The 17389-nt window shown below is 44.5% G+C and overlaps 1 protein-coding gene and 1 long non-coding RNA gene across 3 annotated transcripts in view; one reads left to right on the top strand and one right to left on the bottom strand.

The window, feature by feature from the left end:
* Positions 1–2380, top strand: part of SYNPR (synaptoporin) — a 311271-nt gene extending 308891 nt beyond the window's left edge. For both annotated transcript variants that reach the window (XM_004738296.3, XM_004738297.3), the window contains one exon: positions 667–2380. In XM_004738296.3, coding sequence (XP_004738353.1) covers positions 667–924 — 258 coding nt within the window. In that variant the 3' untranslated portion in view covers positions 925–2380. The remainder of the gene's footprint in view (positions 1–666) is intronic.
* The window catches only part of LOC123391478, a 29657-nt gene that overhangs the window by 6098 nt on the left and 6170 nt on the right, over positions 1–17389 (bottom strand). The gene's annotated exons all lie outside the window — the stretch shown is intronic.

The raw sequence follows: 17389 nt of genomic DNA, 5'->3' as shown, positions 1-17389 counted from the left end.
GTGAAAGGCACAGAAAGTTCAACTATTCAAAGTCACAACCTTCGTGTGCACCATCATATGTGTGCTCACCTGCATACCACCTGTAAGAGTGCTTCCTCCATACTTCTCTGTCTTTGAGTTGACTCATGTTTTGTAGCACTACAAGAGCGGGAAGAGTAGGATCTCTAGCCATAACAGGAAGGTGACCTTGTAAATTAACGCACTATCATTAAAATGAAAATTCTCTACTCTGTACCCCCCGAAGACCTCTTACACAGTGACGAATACCTCACTTGGAGAGATAGTAATGCTTAAGTAAGGGCTCAAATGATGGAGTCAGACAGAACAGGACTTGACTCTTCTCTACTACTTAGCAAGTCATGTGACCTTGAACAAGATTCTTGTCCTGAACCTCAGTCTTCACATCTTTAATATGGATATAATCGTAGCACCTTCTTCTCAGAATAAATGAATCGATATACACTAAACCCTTTACAGTGCCGAACATGAGGTAAGCATTCAATAAAGGTCAGATATTCTACATGAAATAGCAGATCGAAATGAAAAATTAGAAGCGATCTCAATCTTGAACGAAAGGTAGCCTTACGTGTCATGAAGGAGTGTTCTGAAATTCAGATTTTTCTTGCATTTCCATCTTTCAACTCACCTGCTCTGATTCTCCTTTAGGTCTTTGGGTTCTTGAACTTTATCCTCTGGGCTGGAAACATCTGGTTTGTTTTCAAGGAGACCGGCTGGCATTCTTCGGGACAGAGATATCTCTCCGACCCAATGGAGAAGCACTCGGGCAGCTATAACCATGGCGGGTACAACCAAGACAGCTATGGTTCAAGTGGTGGGTATGGGCGGCAGGCAAGCCTGGGGCCGTCCTCAGATGAGTTTGGCCAACAGTCCAGTGGCCCGGCTTCTTTTACCAATCAGATTTAAGAGGTCATATTTGCATTCTTCTGGCGCTAGCCTCACCACCTTCCATCCCAGTGGCAGAAGAATTTTATAAGAGTTTCAATCAATTATTAATGCAGAGGGTGTTGAACGTAAATCAGAGAGCTGGAGTCCTCATTAAGGCAGAAAGGCCTGGGTCATGATAAATGGTACTTAGAGAGGAGACGATGTGAAGATACATTATTCATCATAGATGCCTAATTGGAAAGTACCTTGTTATATACACAGATACTTTTATGGTCGTTTTGTAGGTGTGTTGAGATAGTAGAAGCATTTTGTAGCTTAAAAGTCTCTAGTATGTATTATGCATAAAGTAAATTATATAGCACTGAGTTTCCCAATGCGTTTTGATGCAAAAGACGTTTTAATGATTTCTATAAGACAGCTTGGTGTATCACACGTGCATGTGTTACTGTGTTTGGTTGCAGACCCTGTAAGACTGTGAGTCTCTAAGTATTTGTTTCAGACAATTACTCTGTTGTTTTTTTTTTTTAACTTGATGAATCAATCAGTGCTCATATGATGTAGTGCATGAATAAGCATTTGCTCACAAAATGAACATTTGAACTGTATTTATGAAAATTTTCCAGTCTGCACCATGAATTTGTTAAATGGAGGTTTAAAGAAATATATTCATTACTTTGTATACTTGCAAATTTGTCTCTTTGGCTTTGCCCAATTCTGAATGCATTGTAACTGAGGTTTAGGACTTTTTTTTTTCCCTATTAGTCGATATGCAGTGTTATATATGGCAACTGCCCAATATTTATTCAGTTGTTTAGCTAAATATTTACATTCTTGTAACTTTCTATGGTGTTTTGTGGCTCTTATCCTAAGGACCATGAATAATGGGCCCAACAACTGTTTCTGTTTATGGAGTGTGTTTTCTTAGAATAATAGAGATGCAGGTATCAGACACCATAGTCGAGAAGCTATTGTGTCGACATATTAATTTATAAAAGACATTCTGTAGAACCTACACTACAGCTAAACTTTTAAATCCTATTTATTTATAAAGTTAATATGTTCCTTGATCCAATTATTAAAAATTCTCCAGTCATGGCTTAACTTACTAATTACTAATTCTGGTTTGAGAGTTACCCATAAATTAGAAATGACTTCTGTGAGCAACTCTGATCCCAAAGAGGGTTCTCATGAAATATTTCTCAGAATTTATTCATTATCAAGAAAATGCCAATCTTCGCCTCTTTGTTTTAACTCAACTGAAATATCAAGACCCAACAATGAGGGCAAACCATGGATCTGTATTTCCAGATAAAAGTTGTTATCAATGTATAAACTCTGTGTGATCTGTGACGTTGGAAGCATTGTAGCACAAAACAGCCGTGTTTCTTAGATGATATTGTAACCAGTTTCTGGATCCTGTTGGATAAATCTGTATTGTGATATCTATTTGACCTTAATAAAGTTATTGCTTCCAGTGCTGGCTGGGTAGTGCAGAATTGCAGTAGAACCCGGTTCACTTTAACAATGAATTTAACAATACCTTTATACAAGGTACAAATGCGCCGTGTTTCCCATCTCTCCCCCTGCCCTTGCTTCCAAGCCCCGGGTTGTTTGTTTGGTGCTTCTCCCACTTTAGGACCCTCTCTGCACCCACTGCTATACAAAAGACTAGGGTGTGAGAGTAAGAAAAAAAAACAGAAATATGCCTCACATTTGAGAAGGTTACACTCCATTAAGAGAGGCAGGCATGAAAATAATCACACCCCACCTACTCTGTGTGCAACATGGAGAGACAGAGGAGTCCACGAGAAAGAACGTTTATCCAGGGGGCTTGAGCTAGTTAGAGGGAGGGGTGCTGAAGACTGGAGGCCTGGCCCGGGTTTCACACAGACAGAGAGGCAGGGAAGAGTATCCCAGGCAGAGAGTTGCCTTGCAAAGCACTCAGATGGTGGGAGACAGGATGGCCGGGTCTAGTTGCCTGAGTAGAGTGAGCGAGGGGGGCTTTGGCCAGGGGAGTTGGCAGGTTGCGGGGGCGGGGTGGGGGGGCTGTCAGGTGGCCACAAATGGGAATTCTGTCTTTATCCCAGAAATGCTAAGGGAATGCATTAGTAGATTTAAAGCAGAGGAGGGACACAATGAGATCAGCATTTTGGAAAGTTCTAGGGGCTGCCGGGTAGAAGGTAGACTGCAGGAGGACAAGAATAAAGGACCCCAGGCACAGACCTTGACTGCTGACATCTTCAAGGCAGCAGGCTGGCTATGGGAAGAGGGACCTCTCATTTCCTGGGACAGTGTCTGATGTGACTGCTTCCTTCAGCGCTCCAGAAGGAGCATGAGACCTCTGCTTCCTATACTGTCGTGGACTCCCCAAAGCGGAGAAACTCCCGGAGCCTGCAGTCAACCCTGGCGCTCTGATCTATGGAAAGCACCGCCTGTCCTGGTCCAGATAGAGATAAGCTTCCACAGTCCGCGGGAGATTTACAATTAAATGCTCCCGCAATCCAAATGGGATCTCACTAAGCTGGTTTGATTCCTTCTGGTTTCAAGAAAAAAAAGCGGTAGACCCAGCCTTTTCAGAAGGGGAGAATCAGTGTAGCAGGAGAGCCTAGGTCCCGGTGCCCACACTAGACCTAACCGGAAATTAAAGCTTCCCTGCTCCTAGATGTATCTTGGCGTGTGACTTTCCCTTCCTGACCTTTCCTTGGAAGGAAGCAGTGCATCCAGGGGGAACAGGTGGGGCCTGAGATCGCGCTTGCCTGGGTTAGAACCCCCTGTGCTGCCATTTACTTGACTCTCTTAGTTCTTCCCTGATCCCTTCTCAAAGGCCTCGGACTTTTCTAAAGCCACAACCCAAAGGCTGAGAAAGGATCTATCTTTGAACCACTGCTCTTTTTTCCTATTTTGATTATCTGCCCTTTTGCAGCCTAAGAGGGTCTAACTGACTTGAGCTAGACACACCAGCTCATAGGACCTTAAAGTCATCTCCTTACTCACCAGAAACAGCCTCATGTGACCCATTACTTGCTTTCATGCCGCTTTGGTGAACACACACCAAAAAACCAAATTGCAAACACAGCAGTTTGTCTTACTTAAAATATTTTCTCTTCTTTTCTGTGAACTGACATTTCTCCAGAATATTTTCTCCTCTGGTGTCTTCAGACAGTGGAGTCTGTTCTGACTGATCTCCAAGGTCACCCCTCTTTTTACAGGTCCTTTGTTAATCCTGCTTTCTTGGGGCTCCTAGACCATCTTAAAATTTCATATCTATTAATGATATGTGTTTGCACCAAACTTAGCATGGAGACTCCACACACATATGAGGACTGCATTTCTCAACATGAACGACAGACTCCGAGGAGACCCGAGGTCCGGATCCATGTCTTGGGAGCTGAGAGCTGGGTTGCATGTTCAGATGTGTCACTGGCTTTATCAGTGCTAACTGATCATCCTAGCAGCAGAGGACAAGCGTGGTCTTACAGGAGACCCGAATGCAAATCTGGATTCCATTACGGGGGCCAGGCTGTGTGATCCTGTAAAAGTACTCGGTATCTCTGAGCCTCGGACATCTTATCCACATGATGTGAGATCGCGGTATCTACCTCTGTCAGTTTCTCTGACTGCCGAAGTTAAGGAACACGCACTTGGTGGCTTGAACAACAAAAAGGTATTATCTTGAAGTTCTGTAGGATATAAATCCAACATAGGTCTCTCTAGGCTAAAACTAAGGAGTTGGCAGGGCTCGTTCCCTTCCGGAGGCCATTGCCAGCGTCTGGAAGCTACCTGTGTTCATGACCCCTGACCTTCTGGCTCCATCTTCAAAGCCAGCAACAGCAGGCCACGTTCTCCTCTCATAGCATCACGCTCTCGATCTTGCACTTTTAAGGATCTTTGTATTGACTTTGAGGCAGAATCATCTCCTGGCTTTAAAGTCAACAGACTAGCAACCTTATTTCCATCAGCAATCTTAGTGCTCCTTTGCCTTAATAACCTAAGGTACCCGTAGTTTCCTGGGATTAAGGTATGGACAGGTTCTGGGCATTTGGAGGCCGGGCCATTATTCTGCCTACCACACTATCCTCCCCATAAGGTAAGTAAATTTCCTAGCAGCTTCGCCTAATCAGAGTGCTCAGTGGCTGGTAATGATGATTCAAATTGATAGTTCCTTTCATCAAGAGCACTAACTTTTCTGTGAGAATATGACCCAGACTCTTTCACTAAGGTGTGGCACCTGATAGCTTTTCAATGTTCATATTTTGAGACATCAACTTTTGATAATGTTCCTGGTCAGGTAGCCCATGGTTACGACAGCCCTTACACTGAGGTGCGCCAGAAAATTAAAATGCAGTGTTTACTGATGGGCTCCTGGTGGTACTGAACATTCATTCAGTCCAACACGTGGCTGGAGAAACAGCTGGATAAACACAGTTCTTCCCTCCATGTACTCATAGTCCAATGGGAGAGATTAGAGAGAGACCTGAAATTACATGATGTATTCATTTATTTACCTGTTCTGCATCTCTCTCCTACTCAAATATAAATTCCACAAAGGGCTGGGACTTGACTAAAAGGTACACACCTGTATTCTCAGCACCTGGAAGAGGGCCTGGAACATACCAGGTACTTAATAAATATTTGTTGAACAAATACAAATACAATTATGCAAGTCATCATGTTAGAGGTTTTTCATAAAATATGCAATCTAGGTGATATAACATAGTGACTAGCCAGAGAGGGTAAAGAATCTTATTTCTCTTGAAGAAAGTTTCCAGCATATTTACTAATAGCTCCCCCTGTGCCCACACAGAAGGGGTTCCCTGCACTGTGGGGCCTGCAGACCTTGGCCCTCACTGGCTCATTTCAGCGTACGCTTTCTTATGAGCTTTATCACTCTGTTTGCAAACTGCACTATCGCCAGGTCATGATCCAGAATCACCTGAAGCCCATACCTGTGCCTCATGCTAAGGACTATCCATCACACCCACTATCCCCCTCTGCACCCCTGCCCCAGGCCCCAGTAAGTAATAAACAACCTAGTTCCATTTTAGGGGCAGTGAAAAGTCTGATGAATTTTTGACCAAAGTGCAAGAGCTTCCCCTGATCTTATAGAAGGGAAAAAAAATCCTCCATCTCCCATACTGGACTTCTGAACCAGGGGGCCCAGGCCCTCGTTAAACTCAGCATACGCCACACTGACCACGATCTTTGCCCCAAAGTCTGTTCCTCCTGTGTTTCCAATCTCATTTAATGTAATCATCATCAAATATCCCAAGCATTCAGGCAAGGAAATTAGATGATGTCACACCCTGGACATGGAGAAAGAATATTGTTATCGAACTCATTCATGTCCTAGGCTTTGGCTGAGCGGCTGGAAAAGGTGACTGTGTGCTCGAGGCAAGGGTTCTAGCATCACCGGTGTCTGGGCAGTCCGGCTTCCTGGTTCTCTTCTCACCTGTGCCTAGGTGTCTGAAACTGGGCTCCACAGGATCACACGATGCTTGGAGTTTAAGGCCGGTCCCCAGCCCAGCACTAGGGAGCACGATGGACCACATCTCCCCTGACAACTCAGACATCCCCTTGGCCTCGGTGTGGAGGAGATCCAGGACCAAGCCCCAAGGAAGCCCGGCCTGAGAGACTTGACTACCGTGAAAGATCACAGAAGATCTCAGAAGATCAGGGGAAAACCCCCACCCCCCAGCCCAGGCCACACGCACAACACAACACACAACAGGAAGCAGAAACCAGGTCTTCACAGAGGCAGTACCAAGGTCAGAGTTAGGGTCCTTGTTTGGGAAAGGGGAGAGGTCCTTAGCCAGGCACCACGGTTGAAAACTCAGACCCAGGATCAAATGGAGACAGTCGATCAAACACCCAGGGTCCCTCTCACGCCCCTTGGCCTTGTGTTCCTGTAAGTCGACACAACAGCTCCCAGCAAATGCCTGAGTGAAGACAAAGGCAAAGGTGTTTCCTTGCAGGAGTCACAGGACGAGGTAAAGTGATCAGTGAAGAAGGAGCCCGGAGACAAGAGAGTCTTAAGCAGCACAGAGCAGAGGCTCTTGGGGCTTGTCTCAGATAATGACCTTTTCTGAAGAGCAAGAACTAGCCAGAAAGGGAAAGATCAGGACAGAACCGTCAGTCAAGGGCTGCCTTCAGGGCCGAGCTCTTTCCTGACCATCTGACCCGCTGACCTAGCTGACCCTCAGCCATCACTCCACCGCAGGTCTTTACTCTGCATTCTATTCCTACAAGAGGGAGAATAAATTCCCGTGCATTTTTAGGCTGCCAAGATTGATTCTAGCATTCAGAATCGAGGACTTCTCAGACTTGAAGGGGCACACATGTTTGAGAGTACAGTTATGAAGTGAAATGGAAATGACAGTTTTTCTTGGCCTAAAAATATGGTTTAATAAACATGACCACTCTCTGGTAACTGGCCTTACTTCACTGAGCTCTGCTCAAGCAAGAAAACAAGCCAACAAGCAACAAAAACCTAAGTGTAGCTCCTGGTGTGCTATGGAGAATCTTAACAAGTTGATGGTCTAGAGGATGCCTGGAGGGGGAGCATTTCTACAGAAGCGGCAGGTGATGGCTCAAGGCTCTGGGCTCTTCTCTTCCTGGGACAGGCCCTCCGAACAGTAAGTACGTTTTGAATGTGCCTCAGTGCACCCATGTCACTGAACTCAGAGTTTCACAAAACAAGTCTTACCTTGACCACACAAGACACTCCATTTTTTACTAGATTCAGTTCTGTTCCATTCCATTGTACTTCATGTCTTTTGTTTTGTTTCTTTCTCCATGTGTTTTTTTTTTTTAAGATTTTATTTATTTTATTTGACAGACAGATCACAAGTAGGCAGAGAGGCAGGTGGAGAGAGAGAGAGGAGGAAGCAGGCTCCCTGCTGAGCAGAGAGCCGGATGCGGGGCTCGATCCCAGGATCCCAGGATCATGACCTGAGCCGAAGGCAGAGGCTTCAACCCACTGAGCCACCCAGGCGCCCCCTCCATGTGTTTTTTAATGCTGGTGTCCACCCTCCACTGAGTCACATGTACTAAGGGGTCACTCATGACCTGTTCACTACTGGTCATTAGTGGGGCCCATGCTGGCACGACACAAAGTTTTGACATCAGAAGTGTGGCTTAGTAAATAAGAGCAAAGCTTAGAATCTAGAAGATTCTTGTCCTGTCCTAAGCAGTTCTTCCTGCCCCTGTTCCTTCCTGAGCCCCAAAATGTACAGTTGGGTCCAAGGAAGCCTTCGTTTGTTGGGGAACCAAGAATGAATGGAAATTTTATCTCATTGTAATGACTTCAAAGAGGATTTCTGGGTTCCAGGAGAGAAGACGTTAAATCACTAAAAATCTCTTTCTTGCTTGCAGTTTGGAGTTGTCTGTGAGAAACAAGGAATCACGAAAGCCTCTTGTGCGGAAAAGGGAAGGAGAGGCTGCCAACTGACCCCATGAAGCCAGGCAAACACACTCTCACCCTAGATGTAAGAAATGGCAGTGCTCCTCCAAGCGAGGACCTCCCAGGGACACAGAGACCTCATTAATGCTCCTACACCACAGCCAGCTGGGGACAAATGAGGGGAGCACAGCAAGTGCTCCATTGTGGGGCCTCTCTCCCTCCTTCACTACATGGTTATCTGATTTGGTACCTTTATTTTCTCCTCATTTTTTTGTAGAGAGTAATATAACCCAAGGTCTCCCACTTCTGACCTTCCCAGACTATACCCTTAGAAGCAACCACTGTTCTCGCTTTCATACAGATCTTTCCAGAGATGGTGCACGAAGACGTTAAGTACACCCATGATCCACTCATTCTCAACAGGGCAGTATTGTCCTCAAAAAGGTGAAAATTGGTTCATGGAAGGAGGAGTTAGGAAAAAATTCTAGGGACTGCTGGGCAGCTCAGTTGGTTGGTTAAGCATTGCCTCTTGATTTTGGTTCAGGTCATGATCTCAGGGTGATCAAAGTGATCAGGTCATGATCAAGCCCCATGTAGGACTCCACACTGGGTGTGGACCCTTCTTTAGAGTCTCCTTCTCCCTCTGCCCCTCCCCCTCTACACACACACACACACACACACACACATATGCACACACACTCTCTTTCCAAATAAAAAAAAAGGTCTAAAAATTTCCTTAGAGCTATTCATGAAAAATAAGCTGGGAAGAGCTGATGCAATCCCATTTGTTTGTATATATAAAAGGTACAGCATCCTGTCCTGGTATACCTTGTTCTAGAAGGCAGCATGTGATAGGAAGAGGGCTTGGTTTTGACTTTCAAGTTGTGGTTTGAATCCTGGCTCCAACACGTACTGGTTGTGGGAAGCTGATCAAGTTTCTTAACGTATGCCACTTTAATTTTCTCATCTAGAACGGGGGTGATAGTGGTAGCAGCTGCCTCCTAGGGTAACCGTGAATAGTAATGAGTTAACACAGGAAGAAAGCATTTAGAATATCGCCTAGCACATGGTAGAGGTTCTGTAAGTGTTTTTCTACATTGTGATTGATTTTTCCACTGAATCACAGGTCCTAGAGGTTGCTCTATACTTTTTTTTTTTTTTTTTAGATTTTGTTTATTTATTTGATAGAGAGAGAGAGAGCACAAGTAGGCAGAGTGACAGGCATAGGGAAGTGGGAAGCAGGTTCCCCGCCAAGCAAGGAGCCCCCGATGTGGGACTTGATCCCAGGACCCTGGGATCATGACCAGAGCCGAAGGCAGCTGCTTAACCGACTGAGCCACCCAGGCATCCCATGTCTATACTCTTCTTAATGGCTGAATGGTATTCCCCTATGTGGACATACCATAATTTATTTAGGTCAGGAGCAAGCAAATGAGAGCGCACAAGTCAAATTCAGTAAGCCACCTGTTTCTGTAAATCAATTCCTTTTGGAAAACAGCTGTGGCCCTTCGTTTGCATATTGCCTCTGGCTGCCTTCACACAACAGAGACCAGGTGGCCCAAGAGGACTCAAGTATTTGCTATCTTCCCCTTTACACAAAAAAGTCTGTGGAACCCTAGTTAAGTCAATCTTTTTCTAAAGGATAAATACACTGTTAGATCCACATTCTGCAACAACAAATATCAGAGCAATAAATATTCTTAAAGATGCATCTTTAAGCATGCTAGCGATCATATCTAAAAGAACAATTCCTGGGAGTGGGTTTCTTGGATCAAAAGACATAATTTTCATAAAATTCATAGATACTACAGGTTATATGACACTCACCATCAGGGTTTAGGAGGACCCCCTACTGCCTACCATTGCCACATTAAGATATTATCAAATTTGGGGGGTTTGCCACTTTGATCAAGTAAAGGAAAAATAGTATAGCTTTGTTGTTTAAGTATCTTTATTTTATGATGAGACTGAGTTTTTAAAAAACTCTCTTAAGGAATGCTTTTTTTTTTTCAGATTTTTTTTGGTTTGTTTGTTTATTTATTTGACAGACAGAGATCATAAGTAGGCAGAGAAGCAGGCAGAGAGAGTAAAGGGGGAAGCAGGCTCCCCGCTGGGCAGAGAGCCCGATGCGGGGCTCTATCCCAAGACCCTGGGACCATGACCTGAGCTGAAAGCAGAGGTTTTAACCCCCTGAGCCACCCAGCTGCCCCAGGAATGCTTTTCTTTAAAAGTGATCACATCCAACAGAAGCTGGCAGATGCCATGTCACTAGCTTTATCCTTGCAGGAACTCATGTGAGGTGGGTAACATTAACCCTATTTTACAGATGAGAAAACCAGGGCACAGTTAAGTTACATGAACTGACAATGATCAGAAGCACAGGAGTGTTTTTTGTAAAAAAAAAATTGGTCTTAGAAACACCTGGGTGGCTCAGTCAGCAAAGCATCTGCCTTCGGCTCAGGTCATGATCCTGGGGTCCTGAGATCGAGCCCCGAGTCAGGCTCCCTGTTCAGCTCAGCCAGCAGTCGGCTTCTCCCTCTCCTTCTACCCCTACTCCCCCAACTTCTGCGCTTGCTCTCTCTCTCTCTCTCTCTTTTCTAAATAAAATAAATAAATAAAATCTTTAAAAAAGAAAAAAAAGAAAAAGAAAATTGGCCTTAGTGTCAGACTATCTGAATTAGATCTGCAACTTTTATTATCTACAACAATTATTAGCCATGTGACTAGGGAACGTAATTTAACCCCTCAATGCCTTGGGTTCCCCTCCTTTTAAAAATGAAAATAACAAACATACTCAGCTCACAGTGTAATGTTGGAAAATAAGCAAGGGCTTTGGTGTTAATGATATTAAGTGGTGAAGCCACCCCCTGAATCTAGGTGTTTCTGAGCTGGAATAGAAGTTCTTAAACACTTAAGCTGTTTTCTCAGTGACAGTGTATGATTACTGAGCATTTTATAGTTGCTGGATAAATAGCTATCCATGTCTTTCCTCATTCTCAGAGACTTTTTTATTATTATTTTAAAGATTTTATTTATTTATTTGACAGACAGAGATCACAAGTAGGCAGAGAAGCAGGCAGAGAGAGAGGGGGAAGCAGGCTCCCTGCTGAGCAGAGAGCCCGATGCGGGGCCTGATCCCAGGACCCTGAGATCATGACCTGAGCTGAAGGCAGAGGCTTTAACCCACTGAGCCACCCAGGTGCCCCTCTCAGAGACTTTTTAAAAGAGCACCAACTCCATTCACTGCTGCAAACATACTAGTACTATGGCCCCCAAGTCTGGGCATGTCTCGACTTGCTCAGCTACAACTGTTTGGAAATTCTGAAACACGAAACCATTCAGGGTAGAAGTGCCAAGGAAACATGAAGACTATTTAATCCTGCAAGTATTTCAGATTATCCCCTTCCAAAATAACACAATACCAAATTAGCTTTAGAAAGACACATTGAAGATAGATTCTTAAAAATATTTTGGGTCTACACTAAATATACTCCCTCAGTTCATTTTTCTGAGTGGGGTTAGTTTCCTTACGGAATAGCATCTCCGTCAATTGTCACCTAAAACCTGGTACACCACGGTCCAACAGAAACGTCTATAACAATAAAGACATTCAGGATCTGGTGCGGCCAGTATGGTAACCACTCGCCCCCTGTGGCTATCAAGTTCTTGAAATGTGCCCAGTATGTCTAAGGAACTGAATTTTTGCTTTTTGTTCATTTTAGTTGACTTACATTGAAACTTAAATAAACACAAGTAGCTAGCAGTCACTATATTGGGCAATGAGGGTTCCAATCACCCCAGATTTTGTGCCTATTTTCAAAAGGTGAGAAAGAACCCTATTGACTACAGAGTAAGTATTTCTTTCACCCCTGGGAAATGAATTGCTGGACTCTGATGCTGCTAGACAGGCTAGCTGGGAAGCTGGTAGCTTTGTTCACTGAATTTAATCGGGCTGTACCTTTTCTGCACTACCCCTCCAAGCACAAAATGGAATCAAGGCAAGTCCTTCGCCAGCAGTGCATGGGTTGCTAGCCACCAGCCCAGAGTCTCACCTAACTCACAGGTGTTTTCTTTAGCCCCCGTAATGCTTTAGCATTTGAATTAATGGTCAACATTTAAAATTCAAGAGATTTTTTGCTTTCAGACTTCATGAGTAATTCAGAAGTCCTGACCACATTTCCCCTGTAGTTGTTGGCTGGAGCTGCGGAGATTCTGCTCCCTTTAGAGAGCACTTACGCTCTTCAGGCTGACAAAGTTCCCACCATTCCCTATGATCTCCCTTCCGTCTCCCTTCACTCATTTACCCAATGCCTGGCTGGCCCCAGGAGCCATGTGAGCTTCTAATGGCTACTCTTGGGCTTTGGCCCATCTGCAGCCATATCCCATATTCCTGATGCATGTGTCCACACACACACACACACACACACACACACGCACACAGTTTAACCATGAGCCTGAGGCTAGTCACACCTTGAACTTCCGTACCTATGTGCCCTTGCAAATTCTATTCCTCTTATTTGGAATGCCTTTCTCTGTCTGGCTGACCCTGACTCCCCTTTTGAAATTCAGCCCAAAGAATACCTCCTCCACAAAGCCACCTGTACTTCCCCAGGCAGAGCCAGCCACTGGTCCTTCTCAATGCACTTTGTACCTTCTGGGCACTGCTGTCATCATTTACTGCCTCGGTCCTCTGCTCTAGACAAGTATTTCCTGGAGGGAAAGACTAGTGCCTTACCTCAGTGTCTGTGAACCTGGTATAAATGCCTTATTTCTGATCTTGACAATAGGTCAACCATCTCAACAGTATCCAACCTAACTCCCCACCTGTTTTCATACCAACCTGATCCATTCTTCACTGTCATCTGCTCTCCACCTTCTAATTCATCTGAAACATTTCCACAACTCCCCATTGGCCTCAGAGTAAGTCCCTTCCACCATGCATGGCAGTGTCTTGGTCATTGCCGTCCAGCCCCAACAGCCTCCTTTCGGCATCTCAAAAGCTGGCACATACTGCTTCCTCTGCCTGAAAAACTCCTCCCCCAGTGCTTCCTACAGCTGACTCTCTCATTACTTAGGGCCCAGTTCAAGTATCATCAGAGAAGCCATCTCTGTTCCCCCAACTTTGAGTTGCCCTCACCTAAATTGTCACCCTGTGCTACTCTGTAATGATGTATCAGATTCCTTTATCCAAATCAGTAATTTTCATGCTTGTTATTGTCTGTCTCTTCCTCTGAAGTGTAAGCATCAGGAGTGTGGAGACTTTATCTGCACCCCCAGCCTTGGTACAGTGTCGTTGTATAGCCTCAACCCCTGCACCGCTGTCTGGTACACAGTTGACACCCAACCTGTGCTGGTTATTGAATGTCAAACGATGAATGACTATATGAATGAATGATGGACAGAAGAATGGATGGATGGATGGAGGGAGGGATGGATGGGAAGACTGAGGACAACCATCTGTAAAAAACAAGCATCTATTCTAACTCATGCAACTATGAAGAAATAGTTACAAAATGTATTCCAGTGCATTCTTTCCAAAAGTAACACTTGTGTTAAACTAGATATTTGGAAAGAAGAAATCTCAGACTGTATAAAGAGATAGGAATTTTTGCTGATGGATGATGTCAATGTTAGTCAGTTGGAGGTAACGAAGGAAACTGCTTTTATGTGGGTGTTACTTCAGGTACTCTGTGCTCCCTGAAACTTACAAAGGGCTCAGCAATTTAAAATTGGTGGTGGGATTTGCTCAAGCTGACTTGCAATGTAACAATTTATCATCATGACAGGGGCTGAAGAGTTCAAGGCAACGTGCTGATGCTTGCTTTCCTAAGTCACGGCTCAGGAGAAAATATATTTTGTTAGGGAAATTAGAATCCTCCAAATAGATTCTCCGGTGTATTAATATCTCTGCTGGACTCAAGATTGGATATTTCTGTTTACAACTTGGTTATCTTTATTTGTATCTGTCCAATTTCGAACGGGCCACTAGGAAGACATGTTGCCAGCTGTTTTAAATTTTAAAAGAACAATTTCATCAACATGATAGCTTTTTAAACCCGTATGCACCTTATGGTGAGAATGTGATCCAAAATAGGATAAAACAAAAGTGCTAAAAATATTCATAGATATTGCTAGCATTCTGGGCATCCAAGTCTTCCAGGTTAAATCACATTCTCCTCGAGACAGAAGCACCAGTGGAGACTTAGACCATATTGTATTTTACTTCTTCGGTACAGATTAGTCTCAAACTCTGACACCAGCATAGAAAAATGCTTCCACTGGGTTTGGAAAGTCGTGAGCTGCAGGCATAAACTGAGAAAAACAAAGAGCTGAGTGAAGACTGAGCACTCCAGTTCCCTGGGGGGAAGCAGGAGTAGATAAGAGTAGACAGAACACAGCAGCCAGGCGAGGACTAATCACCCGGTCAGAGGAGGAGACAGCCCCAAACTCCACTAGGACAATAGTGAAGGCTCACAATATTCCCAATTATCAAGCTAAGCAATGCCATGACCTCTCTGACTTTCAGAAGCACAGAAAGTGGCTCATCAGAACTCAGGCAGCAGGCACAGAGCTCTGAAAGAAGCACGGTATATGACGGAGAGGGAGGAAAACCATCCATCTATCATGTGTCTGCTGGGCACCTGGTGTTAAAGTTAGGGCTTCATGTCTCCACTCATTCTGTGCTTCGTCTCCTAAAGGACTTAAAACACTCCCGGTTCTCCATGCAAACCATGCATAAGATTTTCTTGAGGAAAAAAAACTCAGGTTTTGTAACTAATTCAGACTCAGGTGGTTATAACTGGGAGAAGAAAGAACTGGACAGATGGGGCACAGGAATGGGAAGGAGGTGTTTTACTGGATGCCTTCTAGATGTTTGGTTGAAAGGATGGAAATGTATTATTTATTCAAAAATAAATTAAAAGTTTGAAGGTACATGGCTAAACACTTTCGGATGACTTTGAAAGCAAGCTTTTTCCCCACATAAGCTACCATTTTGGGAAATACAAGCGAGCACTTCCTTGCCAGGATGAACAATTCCTTCAGTCTTTCTCAGCCAGATCGCTGGAAGCGTATTTTGTGGAGCTGAGCATTCTCGCCTGATTTCTTCACCCTGTGGGTATTAAAACCCGCGGATGAACCAACGACTTCCACACCCTCTTAGCGGATAGTGGATTACTAGCAATAACAAAGCCTAACATCTTGTTTAATTTTCCTTGTTAATTGACAGGATAATAAGCATCGATTCTGCACGTATGCATGTGTTGGCTGCGTCACTGCAGTCGGATGCCATGTTTTATTCATGAGGAGGCCCCAGATGGCTCCGGTGACCCTCAGAACCAGGTCTTCCCTTCGAGATGAGCATCACAACGTCTGCATAATGACAAGTCACCAATGGAAAATTGAAGGTTCTCACTTTCCCTCCCACCCCATTACACTGTGTAGGATCATTTAAGCCCAGACCAATCAAACATCCAGCATTCTTGCTCAGACGCGTCATCTCTGCTCCATCAGACAGGCAGCAAAATGCTTCGGGCCACCTGCTGGCAGCTCCACTGGGCGGGTCCATGACAAAACTGCAGTCTTGCCAAGCGCTGTTGCTGACGCCCCGCCAAAGAGAGGAGGAAGGCCTGACAAGAGACTCTGTGCATTGTCAACAGGTTTGGGCCCTGCGCCTGCTGGCTTCTGGAACACAAATCTCCAAGAATGGTTTCATTACAAAACAGATCAACAAGTACAGACGTGACATGAAACATGTAGCACAAAGGGGTCATCCTAAAGACCAGACGTCCCCATGCAGACCATTATGAGATCACCACGGCGTGGGCATGCAGAAAGAGGGCAGCAAAATGTAGATATAAAACTTATTAGAGAGAGAAGAGAGAGAGAGAGAAATAAATAACAAACAAAGAAGCGAATACCTAACTCCACCATCTGTGGAGGCAAGGAGTAGGGACAGGAACGTAGTGGAGTTCCCCGAATGTGGGTGGTGTGAGTGGCAGACAAGAAAGGTGAGGTCCTATCAGCTGTGTGCTGTCAGATCAGATGATGGGCTCTGGAGCGAGTCATGAAGCTCCCAGGGCATGTTCATGAATATACAGCAAGTATTTAAATAAGCTAATGTTTCTAACACTGCAGAGGAACTTTGTTTCCAGAAAGGCAGAGTGGACATATTTCCCCTAATCCTCCTGCTAAGTACAGCTAAAAAGCCTGGACACGACACATAAAGACAAAGGTGGAGAGAAGAAGACAGATCTTCAAGGGAACTTGGAACTCAGACAACAGGGCAGTGGCTTCCCTGCGGTTCCTTTTTGTCTCATGTATACCAGACTGGGTAAGAAGGAAGCACCTAGCCACCCTAAAACACCAAAGGACACAAACGGAAGAAGTCCCAACAAAAGTCTGTTCTCTCTAGCCAAAGTAGGAAAAAGACAGCCTAGCAAAACAGATAATTTTTTAGAAAATAATTGCTCTACTCCAGCTAAACACAACTACAGAGACATTAGAGAGAGAGAGAGTGAGAAAGAGCATGAGCAGGGGAGAGAGATAGAAAGGGAGGGGGAAGCAGATTCCCCGCTGAGCAAGAAGTCTGATGCAGGACTCAGTCCCAGGACCCTGGGATCATGATCTGAGCCAAAGGCAGAAACTTAACTGACTGAGCCACCCAGATGCCCTGTTTTGCAACTGTATCTGCACTGATCTTAATAGCTTCAGACTCCTAGGGAATGCTCAATAAATATTCATTTAGGAGATGAATTGCCAGTTCACTTCTCTATGTGTATTGCAGGGTCCTCAGCTCTGTTGTTGCTGTTGTTAATATAAGGGTTTTTATTTTAAGTAATCTTTACACCTAACGTGGGACCTGAACTCACAACCCCAAGATCAAGAGTCACACACTCCTCCGACTGAGCCAGCCAGGCACCTGGAGTCACTCTATCGTTATAAAAATTACATGAGAAAACACAACTTTCCTAGAATATATAAAGAACTCCTACAATTAAACAAAAGCTTTTTTTTTTAATGAGGAAAGAATTGCAATAGACCTTTCTCTGAAGAGATAAGCGAATTATCAACAGGCACGTGAAA

This window comes from Mustela putorius, unplaced genomic scaffold, assembly GCF_011764305.1.
Source record: "Mustela putorius furo isolate JIRA1106 unplaced genomic scaffold, ASM1176430v1.1 tig00000095_pilon_pilon_pilon, whole genome shotgun sequence".
Taxonomy (NCBI): domain Eukaryota; kingdom Metazoa; phylum Chordata; class Mammalia; order Carnivora; family Mustelidae; genus Mustela; species Mustela putorius.
The sequence above is the reverse complement of the archived record's forward strand: the minus strand, read 5'-3'. Positions and strand labels throughout refer to the sequence as shown.